A 12,346-nucleotide genomic window follows, 5' to 3' on the forward strand; every position below is an offset into this window, starting at 1 on the left:
AGGTGCTAAAGTTTTTATGGCCATCTTATAATTTCAGAAGCTAGTTCTGTAGAAATTGATCACAGCGCCATGCCGTATTGCCGTCATGGCGTGCGGATTGAATAAAAAATAGGTTACCAACCTTATCATACTTTATTTGTTGACAATTGTGTAACCTTTTATGTTTCCATAGTATATATCGTATTAAAGCAGTTTATATAAATATCATTATATATATATATATATATATATATATATATATATATATATATATATAAAATCTATGAAACAAAACCTACAGGATCTTTGTCAGAGTAAGATCTTGGAGTGTACCAGTTTTTTTTCTTCAGATACCAGCTTTTAGTGACATCTGTACCAGGTTCGTTGAGCCACTGTCTAACATCCCTGCGTATGGCTCCTTGGCGCATTCCTCGCATTGTCATTCTGGGATGTGAGGCCGTGGGTAGTGAGTGAGGTTTAATCAGCTAAATGGGTCACACCCCGTTTCTAAATTACTGATGTCCGTACTCGAAAATTATACAGGGGTGTGAGAGTGCTTGTCATGAAGAATCCTTGAAGTGTAGTCAAAATTGTTTTTGTGTAAGTATATGAGTTAACTAGTCTTGCTGGGCGGAATAACAACGAACATGTGAGGTAAGTACTAGGCGAGCCACTTCCCACGTATACCCCGTTTTAGAAGTCATTAGGAAACCGGACTTTATTTAATGTTTCGAGTTTTAAAACGCAAGGTTTCGAAGTGTTGTGTAATTTTTGGTGATATTTTTTGGGATTTCTTTTTGGAAACTTCAGGAATGTCGGTGTTACCTGACAGGACAGATCATCTTCCATAGTTATTCGATGCGATAAAGCATGTTTTGACAGATAGACTTTTTAAAACAGACCGTGAAATGTGTGTGGTACCACTTAATTACATTTTATCCTGTTGTGGAAGTATTTTTGGTTTTAAACTTTCAATTTTTAACTTACCGTTAACGTTCTAACGGTGCTTAGTCTCTTCCGTGGCATAATTTGTATACTGTACCTAACTGGGTTAAGAGCAGTAGCACATTTCCATCTGTTTTTGAGAAATACATTTCCGTAAACGTAAAATCATCTTCGCAACGTTTTTACCAATATTCCTGGTAAGTAACAAAGGTCATGCGAGTGGATGTCTAACCTTAACGTATTTGTTTACTTAATACGCATATTTAACCGCAGAGTTAAAGTTACTTGGCACTATTTAATGTGTGACGTTTGCTGTGACTTATGCGTCATTGGGAAATTACATGTATTGTGCCAAGTTAGTTTCATATATATGCTTGTTAGGTCAGGATTGATACAAAATCGTTCAGATTTTGCTAAACGAATCGCCATTAATATAAATATTAAGCATAGTTAATACAACTGCATTTCTATAAATTAAAAGTAATTTGAAAACAATGTAATATGAATATTACCATTCAAATTGCTATAACAAATTATTTTCAGCAATTTTATTAATTTTTGTTAATATTAGCTTGGGTAAGTAAATGTGTAATCATGGGTTTTCAGGTAAAAGGTGGTTTAGGCCAGATATATTATTAGTACCTAGGTAAATTCTTTTTTTGAATTATTTAAATATTAACAATTGTAGGTTTATTTACAGTAAGTTTTTCATATAAGTTAAGTCACTTTATTTCACAAACTGCTACTCTCTAAAATTACTCCCAACACATTAAACTTGAATGATGGTTTCTGCTGTCAAAAGCACAGACTAAATTTGAAACATTTCTGGAAGAGTCATGCACGGCATGATTGCAATTGTTTGTTACAAAGGAAGTTTGAAGATTTCTGCTTCTTTTACCATCACAAACTAAAAGCTTCCCTACGCTCTTCGCATCCTCTGTTATCGAACGTGTTAATGGCTGCTGGATTCCACCCTGGCTTTTTGCTGGTTCATTGCTGTGGCCATGTTGGTTTTGAAGTACTGCTGTTATATGCTTAGTGTTTGAAATACATTTTCATTTATAAGTAGGTAACTGTGCATAACCACAACATTTTTCTTTTATTAAGTATTCATTGTGTGATGGTACAAGCAGGGCCGGTGCAAGGTAAATTGGCGCCCTAGGCGAAAAACCTTAATGCCCCCCCCCCCCCCCCCCCCCGCCAATTCGGAGACACCAAAAAAAAATTGTCCTTGCCTCAAAATACATCACGTAAGCCTAATATTTTGTCAACAATCAAATGTAAGCAGGCTTGTGTTTTTTCTTCTTTTTTTTTTCTTATTACAAATCATAAACAGGTCACAGTGGACTTAATTACTTATATCAATATAAACATTCCAAACTGTTACAAAAATCCATTTTCAACTAGTTTCAATAATCGTTAAACATATGATATCAGCTGTTATGTGTCTTGCTGCGCCGCCCCCAGCTACTTGGCGCCCTAGGCGGTTGCCTAGTTCACCTATATGGACGTGCCGGCCCTGGGTGCAAGATAGTGCTGTGTAGTTTTGCCATTGGTTTTATTTTATATTTTGGTTAACTGAAATACTTAGAGCATTCAAATATCTACAGAATGCTGTTCTGAGTTTTCAATATTGTTGCTGGTTAGTATTTCATTATAATATTTACACTTTCCTCCTACCTTTATTTATTTATTTATTTTTTAAATAATTCTTGAACACATTACAATTCTATATTGCCAGTTCATCAGTAAAAGAAAAAAAAAGTTGTTTGAATAGTAATAAAAATTACAAGTAATATTTTTTATTTTTGGGCTGCTTTCGCTATATACTAGGGTGATTTTGGAAACAGTTTCTGTAACTATTCTGTATCACGTATCCAAGTTTATTGCTTGATCCTGATTGAATGATCCTGTGGTACATGATGCTTGCTGTTTTAATTTAGTACATCGAAAGATACTGCACATAACAAAAACTTGTGATATTACAAATTATAATAAGTTGAATATAAAGGAAAATATATTTTGTATTATAGTAAAATATTAATAAATAATAAATATATTTTGTATTGTATTGTACTTTGTATTCAACATACAATCATTATTCATTGTTATATCTCAAGTTTTTATGTGTAAGATCTTTTGATGTTCTAAATTAAAACGGCAAGAATCAGGTTACCACAGGATATGCCATCAGGATCAAGGGATGAACATGGATACGTGATACGGAACTTTTACCATAGTTTCAGTTGTGTAGGTAATGTGTATTTTATTAACAGTTAAATATTTTGAAAAAACTTGGGTTATTAACTTAGGAAAGAGCTGTTGAACACTTTCATTAATGATTTGGTTATCTTCACATAAATTAATAACATTTTATTCAGATTGGACAGTAACAAAACTTATCCTGAATGAAAACTCACTAGGTGAACTATTGGAGGGTAAATCTAGCTCGTGGGCTTTTTGCTAACTACTTATTGGCTTCTGGGTGGAGCCCCCGTCCGTAGAAATGAAGTGCCCGGTGTTTCAACATGCTTTGTCGCAGCCTGAAGAAAGGCATGCCCAAAGATCGGGCACTTCATTATTCCCAAGGATGTGGGCTCCACCCAGAAGTTACTGGAAGGTAGTCAAGTCTGAGTCTTAAACATGTTAAAGGAAGTCAACTCTAGCAGCCAGGCACAATATCGTAACACATTGTATCTTGTTACCCATCCAGGTAGTAGTCCGTAAACATGCATCTCAGCAGCTCTGCAACATTGTAACACTGTTTTGTTGTTAGTTGCATTGTCTAGATATACAGTTATATTGATTAATTCAGCAGCAGTTTGCTCTAGCATCATTGCAATCATTAGTTGTGATTTTCTGACCAGCCATATTACATTTAAGTGAAAATACATACAGTACATTCAAACACCCAACAAGAAGCAGTTGACTACATAGTTACTTTTGACAATATGCCTCTTGCTGTAAAGTCTCTGGTATAATAATTATTGAATTTATGAATTGGGGTAGTTGTAGTTAATTACATAATGTGGAATATATGTGTAAGACACCAAGATGGTGTGAGCTTTGGGCCACCCCGTCCTTGGCATTACTGATGGCTGTTGTTTTGGCAGCCAGTATCGGATATTAAGGATGCTGTATATTACAACATATTAGTTTAATAAAATATGATAGTAATGTACATCCCAAGAATCAAAAAAGCACTCCTCACAAATTAAGCATTAAAGTATTAAGCATTAAAATATTTGGAATTTTACTGTTAAAAGTTTTTTGATTAAAATTTACAATATGTATAGATTTTTGAACAATTTTAGGTAAGTTCATTTTCTTTTCAGTGAAGCTGGCATGTAGAGGCACTTCAAGAAGTGGTGTAGTACGGACTTGCTTGTTAATATTTATGAAATGTCATTAGCATCGTGAGCGCGTGGCTTGCGCAGAAGGTAGAGGTGAAGCATGGCCGGACGGGCGTGTCTGGTGGGAGCAAGGCCGTGACGGGCCCGGGCTGTGCGGTAGTGGGAACTGGGCCACACCAACACAATAGATGGCAGCACCGCCTGCCTCTCGTTGCCAGAGCCGTGTTCCGTGGTTATTGTTCTCTAGATTACTGGACATGATTGAGTATCTTCCAGGTCACCTTTAGCAATCATCTGTGTATTGAAAAAGAATTATTTTATCGTTCATACTTGGCAACCAGTGGGAATATTGTTTTTTTAGTGCTTGTTAAGATAGTTCTATATTCCTTATAAATTCTGTATCTAATTTTGTAGTAAGTTTGGATAATGTTCATTAAATTCTTGTGTCTGCTTTTGTTTGTGTGTGCGATTTATGGTTTTGAGATTATTGAAAGTATGTTTTCCCCTTTGAACTTTCAAGTGTGTCATAACTGAAAATTTTCAGCTTTTTGAAGTGAGGAATATTTTTAAAAAGTTCAAATCCTACAGTAAAATATACCTAGTTGTTAAAAAAAATTAAATATATTTTTCCAAGCCTTTAGCATAGAATTGAGTTTTTTATTTTACATGTAGTTAACTTTGTAATTAAAAAATAACATTATTGCCGATAAAACTTAGCACATTGTTATAAAAAAAATTATTTGTAATCATCATTGCATGCAAAAGCATTGCTTCATAGAAAATATATGTTCATGTTCTATAGTTGTGTGTTGATCAAGAAAATTTGTATTAGCACCTTCAGCTTGATGTTAAGCAAGTGTAAGTTATCAGACCAGTTAACAGTATCTAATGTAGCAGTGTGGCCAGGTTTGCGATTTGCCAGGAAATGGGCACAAGGTGTGAGTTGTGTTCCTAGCCAATACATCTATCCTGGAGTACTTGTATAACTTATTGTAAACTTTGAAACCTATCAAAAATTATCAAATGCTAATAGTTAACTGCTATCATTTGCAAACTGCAGGGTTGGTTTTTTTTTTATTGATTAGTAACATTATTTGTAACTTAATTATTAAAATTTTTAATTTTATTATGATTGTTATTTTGTGATTTAAGGGCACAGCCCTTGAATATTCACTTAGCCATAGCGGTGGAGGTAATTGTTGTTAAAGTTTCTCACACTTCAATTGCTGTTTCAGAAGAGCTGAAACATTTAAAGGCCTGCAAAGTGACTTAAACCAAATATACTAGAGACTGTTACCGGACTCACAGCTCTATGCTAACTCGGACAAGAATGTGAAAAATATCCTAGCGGTAAGAGGTGCAACTAGGCACAAAAATATTTTGTAGATAAATTGTTAAATTAAAGGTATATATATTATCTGGTTTCAAACATGATTAATGTAAGAAAATTGATGCACTGTTGGTTTATTTTTACCTACAAATCTGTATAATTAAAAAAAAGTTTCTAAGAGAAAAAGTTATGGTAATTGTCATAATGTTGGTACCATATGATATGTATTGATCAGATACATTGTCCATGCTGGGCAGACAGCCTGCCATCTATAGGTCTAAAATGACCAAAACATCATCATATAGCTGTTCGGTATTAGTCTTTAGTGTATTTGCCTAAATCACATCTGCTTACAGCTAGCTTGATTACTGACAGCGAGAGGTGATATAATCCTAAAATTACTGACCTGCGCCACTGCAAAGAAGATAATTCGGCCAATTGTTGGTGCATGTGGCTTAGACTGTTTAGGTACAACAATGGTGATTCTATTTTGCTGTACCTGAACCTTAGTTAAATTATTATACATTTATATTTTGTCTTTTGGTGATGTATTAATCTGTGTTCAAATTAAATTTGGTTTTATTTTGCTTAGGTTTATAAAAATGGTTGAATTTTTTTCAATTAGTTATAATTTCAGTTTAGTCCTATCCCAAGATATTCCGTTTTTTTTTTTTTTTAAGTTATACAAATGTAATAGTTTTGGTTGGTAAATTTAGCTTTGCTGAGAATATATGGAATTGATCCCTTTTTTTAAGTTTCTAATTCAAACCTCCATAAAATGTTTTTACACCTATGCCTCACTTAGCACGTCTTCAGATTGCGCGGATTCATTTAGCGTGATGTGAATTTTACTGCCCCAGTCTTGAATAGCACGTCTGTAAATTTCAGTTAGCACGAAATCTCGACAGAAAAAAAAAGTTGAGCACGACGCTACAAAGTCTGTTTCAACTGCTGTAAACAACAGATGTGCCATGGATACAGTTAGCCAAACAAGGGGGGAAGAGATGCACGTGCAGGTCTGTCTACGCTGTCGGCTGTTGTACAAACATCAGCTATGGCAAGTTAAATTGAGGCTATGGAGTGAAAAGGACCAAATGTTTTTACATCCACACGTATGCTGCCGTGCCGTACCGTTGTCGACTGGCCACAAACCGGGCCGTGAACTCAGTCTAGCCAGTGGCAGGAAATTTGTTAAAACAAAAGCAAGGTCTGCCCATTCAGCTGCCTGTAACAGTACGTGCTTGATCACTCATAATGCATCATGTTCAAGTATTTGAGACAAAACTAGAAGTATTACGGCATGCAGATTGTCATGAAAGCCACGCTTATGTTGGTCGCACTTTAGTTTTAAGCAAGACAATTGTGCGCACAATTGTACGAAATAAGGACTCTTATCAAAAGTTTATATGTCTGATGCTGTTGGTGTACTAGCGGGAATATATTTGACATTAGATACCAAAACAGAAATGAACAGATGATTCACGTCGAAAAGGTTTTTAAATGAATGTTGCAATGAAAATAATAATAATTGGCCTGACAGGATTGGTGTGAACCAGGTGGTGATACGCGAATAAGCACTTTAATTTTTGAAAAATAAAATGTAATAATCTGGACAGTAATATCGGTTTCACTGTCAGTAAAGGATGGTTTGGAAAGATACGCGACGTAGGTTGGTCACGCCCAGGCGGGAAATTCAGCCAGCCGTCTGACGATAAAGTACATAACCCGTATCTCCCGTTACGCAGTCTCGTATTTGTCATACAAAGTGCGATGAGAGGCACAAAGATTAATGGTGTGACATATTTATAGTAATGTTATTCTACACATTTATATTATGTAAATTATATTTTCCTACACAATTTTGGAACAAATTAAATAAATTAGCTTATTTATAAAAACTAATTCTTCAGAATATTCGATTTCGAATAACGTGAGCATTTTTAGGAACAAATTAGTTGTGCTAAGTGAGGGATAGGTGTATCACAAAGTGCTGGTATTTTATTTTTATTTGACAGCCGTTAGCTCTGTGAAGGGGTAGATACAGTAATATCAGCAGCATTTGCCTAGTGGGTTGGAAAACCACTCCCTGCGCAGGCAGCTGAGATAGTCCATGAATTCAAAGGTGTGCCTGACACTCTACTGCATGGTTTAACACACTCATCATTGGTTATTAGGATGTGTTTTTTTTTTTCAGTTTTATTTAGCTGCCAGTGGGAGCGAAGCTGTAGATAAGCTCGAGCTTGGCGGTGTGTAACTTAGGCGCTTGGCGAGGCTTGGAGCCTGCTCACGGCATGTTTGTTGTCGCTGGTTACGCAGCGGAGACGCAGGCAAGGTGGGCTGCCCCCTGCGACCCGACTCTCTGAGGCTCCCGCCGGGCCGCTCAACACCCTCCCTCTCCCCCGACGCCCTGCGGCACGGCATGGCGTCCCTAGAGTCCATCGGCAGCTGCTCCCTGGATGTGGAGGTGACGGCCAGCGAGGCCTCAGGTACCCTCTCTCCTTCCCGTCTTCCTGTTGTCTTCCTTCTCTGTTAGGCTTGCTGATGCTTGCTGTCTGTGCATGGAGCTACTCTCGCTTCTGTCATCACACCCATGCAGCCCAGAATGTTTCAAGACATTTACAAATGTAACATTAGTGTACTGAAACATTTGATAATGACATGTTTCAGTAATACTAGAAAAAAGTTTCTGCAATGTTGGAGAAATGTTTCTACAGGGTTAGAGAAACAGTTTCTGCAATGTTATATAAATTTTTTTGAAGAACCATATTGTGCTGCCTGGGCAAGTATGCTGTATTGTTGGTTAACTGCCTCTCTGCAGGGTTGATAAACATGACTATGGTTTAGGGTTCAGGTTCCTTGACCTTCTTTGAACGTGTGTCTGTCTTTGTGTCTCTGAAAGAAGGGTTACTTGATTTTGTGGAATCTTGCAGTTGATTTCTGAAATGCTGCACATGCAGAAAGGTATTTCTAGCTTCATGCAATACTTTGGAAATTGTCACTCATTTGAATGCCTTTGTTGGGGAATGGTTGAGCAGACATGTGTTGTTAAAGGATTACAGTATAGGTAGTTTTTTGAGTAGCTTGAAAAATTATTGTAGTAGTAATTTCTGTATGCAATTTTGTCCAGAGTAAAATGCATTGCAGCATTATGTTTTAGTTTTCAAGCACCTAGCATGAGTAGTGTTGGATGATTTGCTAACGATTATATTGTGTGACAGTAAAGAATGAACTAATACATCTGTGTACTTTTTATTTATGTATATATAGTTTGTGTTGGATTTGTTGCACTGGATCTTTTTGCTCTTGTTCTTGTTTTATAAGGAAATTATTTCAATTCTTTATTTTGTAATAACAGCTGTTTTCTATCCTTGAGGTGGCCTGCCTAGTCAGACATGTATTTGTGTAGTGAGGTTGAATGACAAGTGCGACACTCGCTGGTGCTTCTAGCGTGGTATCTGAACTGGTGCGCAGTCTTCTTGTTGTGTATATGACTACGAAATTTGAGTATTGACCATAATAATATGGTGAGAAAAGGAAGATAAGTTGTAATGCAGGGCCCTAGAGTGCTTTCAAGAATCTTTACTCAACATTTCAGTACTAAAGTTTATTCTGATTATACACATTTCAGCATTTTTGGATCTACTGAAATTAGTTTAAAAAAGGATTACACAAACAAAACTACTCATCTGCCCTCAGTGTATTCTGAAATGCTTTTCATAAGGGTTTAAACTATCTGGAGAACAATACAACAATACCAAAGTGTATAGGAGGAGCTAAACCTCATACAAATCCCCCCACCATCCTGATTTCTAATGAGAATGATCTTGCCAAGGCACTAGAGAAGTTAACTAACACCTCGCAGCTCAGAGAAAGGAATTCGAGAGAATACTGGGATCTTTTGGAAATTGATTCCATCTAAATAAATCAATACTCATTCAGTGAACAGGGAATTATAAGCTATGTAAATAACAGCTGGAAGTTAAGTGTTACAGAAGAAAACTGTTACTTTTAAATCAACTTTTAAAAATTTAAAACTTTCTATAAAATAGCTCCATGAAATTAAATCATAGCCATATTTAAAAAAAAAAAGTTTTAATTTTTTTTAGTTAATTATAATAACAAAAAAAGCAACCAAGTAGTGTACTAGCCCTAACACGTCGCCAAATAATCGTACTGAACTTGCTGGGGAAGTAAAAATTAATGATAGCAGTACATTTAGTTTAAAAATTGTCAAGAATGAGATTTACGACCAAACATTTCTCCTTAAAAACTTTGACACAATTATGCTTTAACGGTGGCAGGGATACAAAAATTCCATGGTGGTCACATGGGATACATCATTTTAAAAAATAACTATACTACATGATTTGATGACCTGTTCAGGGTCATCTGACACACACCAAATGCCCATCGATGACTCCCTCAACCCATGGCCTCCTTAAATACTAACCAAAATGAATTTACTTAATTCATTTTTTTGATGATTTCAGCTTCTGAGAGCTCCAGACTAACCAAAAAGGAATTTACTCAATTCATTTTTGATGGTTTCAGCTGCAGAGAACTCCAGAACCCTTCAATTGCTCGTCACGTACACACTGCTTTCTGTTCCGTCGTGGCCACTGCGCCTTCACAAGTGATGCGGAGCCCACTAGGCATCACCGCCCAGACTCGACGGCGTGAAGCACAGTTGAACTGCCTGCAGTCCCTACCCCACACCTCGCACGCAGTACGACCTTGCTCAAGGCCACAGAGACTGAGATGGTCAGCTGAAAGCCTGGACATTCCAAGAATACCGCTGATCCACCTCGTGGCACCCTACCCATTACTGCTCATCCCGGCCGCACCATATTAAAACTTTACGGCTACTTGACCTTAAGAAAATAGCAAAAGCCAAAAAGAATTAAAAATTAAAATAATTTTGAAGTTTGAATACAAATCTAGTTTACAAATAAAAATAAAAATGTCATACCCAAAATCACAAGTTTTTGAGGTCTGGTTTGAGCATATGTGAAGACGGGTTACAATAAATTTTCTAAGTTACTGTTCCAGAAGTATTTAAAAAAAAAAAAATAAAAAAAAACAGGTTGTGCATTATGGTTTTAAGTAACCTTCCTGGGTGCAGGCACAAGTTTTGTATTGTTGGAACCTGGTCTTGTGTCTAGGGCCAGATATTGTATGCATTACATTTATGTATGTGCATTTGAACATATGTGGCATACACACTTTGTAAAAGACTAGTTGCATTAGTGACACAGTTGCAGAGCCAAAGGTGATCATTCAAACACTCGGAGGTGGGTAGAATGGCCTTGTGCATGCCATGACTGCGAAACCCAATATTGACATTGTGTGAATTTGGCTGCACACACGCTACAGACTAAGCAAGTGTCTGGCACCTGCTCTCGGTGTACTTCACGCCATGAGCAGAGCCATGAAAAGTACACAGTTGTGATGAAACAAGTATTTGCATGTCACATACATAATGTTTCAAAACAAAAATAATGCTGTCAGGTTCTAATGATATGTACAGCATTAAAAAAATATACATATATAATTTTCTGAAAAGCTTTTGCTAGCCATTAAAGACCAAAATTCATAATATATTTCCAGAAATTGATATCAGAGCAAGTGTCATATTCATGTGTTTTAAAACTGAGTTAACAGTTTATCTAATGACCCAAATTTGCAATACAAGTTCCTCTACAAAGTCAAACCGGGAAAATAAATAAATTTTCTACTATTGAGTTTTAGCTGAAACAATGTAGGTGTAGTCTGTACCTACAGAGAAAAAAAATCACCCTAACATTACTCGTACAAATGTTTTTATTGGAAATAACTGCAATACAGGCACAAGAAACTTCACAGTTGCATTTAGGGAAATGTCTTTGAACAAAAAATAAAAGATGATTAAACTGTTGTACCAAACAAATTTACTTTCGTTGAAAAAAGTATTATTCAAGCAGTTAGCAGTTAAACCATCACTGGGTAGGGCCAGGGACGCCTGTTTCTGGGTATAGATTATTGGATGGGTTTCTCCGTGGTTGGAGAAGTCTTGGGTCCAAATAAAATTTTTTTGTTAATTTTGCTACTCTGCTGATAAAATGTCATACAAGGGCTATGGCAACTGTAAAATTCTCCACGTTTCTTTATTCTCAGCATTATTCCAGTTGCTGAACACCAGCATGCAGCCTATCAGCTCACCATTTCACAGATGAATGGCTGAACTGCACAAGTGCTTCTCTAGAACATTCCAGGAGGATTTCAAATACACACAAAAATTGGCATAACTAATAACTAGGAAATAACTAATCAAATCAAGTGACAAATAATTTCCATAACGTTAAAAATTTCTTCTAAACAACTATCGTTTTAGTATTTGTTACACAACTATATGCTGAATAATTTTTTACATTTAAATAAAAATATTTTTTTCATATTAATTGATTTTAACAGTTTAATTTAAAAATAGTGTTGGCCAACATACCTATACACCCCTTACCATGGTAGACTGTTTCAAATGTAACCTAGTGCCCAAAACAAATAGTTATGCGTCAACACACAACTATCACAGCTAAAAGTCTGTAATTTATCATTATCAAATAAAACCATAGTAATGAAATAACTTCGATTTAAAACAATTTTATTCAGATTTTTTTATAAAAAAACGAACATTCTAAATGCACTCAATTAAGTATTTATTAAATGAGCTTTATTTCATTTTTCAAGTATGTTTGTAAGTCGT

At 35.9% G+C, this 12,346-nt stretch overlaps 1 protein-coding gene across 1 annotated transcript in view; it reads left to right on the forward strand.

Annotated features, from left to right (window-relative positions):
* The first annotated feature begins 267 nt into the window (after nt 1–267).
* Nucleotides 268–12,346, forward strand: part of LOC134530941 (uncharacterized) — a 43,839-nt gene continuing 31,760 nt past the window's right edge. The window contains exons 1-2 of the mRNA XM_063366273.1: nt 268–358; nt 7,924–8,093. Coding sequence (XP_063222343.1) covers nt 8,027–8,093 — 67 coding nt within the window. The 5' untranslated portion in view covers nt 268–358; nt 7,924–8,026. The remainder of the gene's footprint in view (nt 359–7,923; nt 8,094–12,346) is intronic.

The sequence above is a fragment of the Bacillus rossius genome, chromosome 3 (assembly GCF_032445375.1).
Source record: "Bacillus rossius redtenbacheri isolate Brsri chromosome 3, Brsri_v3, whole genome shotgun sequence".
In the NCBI taxonomy this organism is placed as follows: Eukaryota; Metazoa; Arthropoda; class Insecta; order Phasmatodea; family Bacillidae; genus Bacillus; species Bacillus rossius.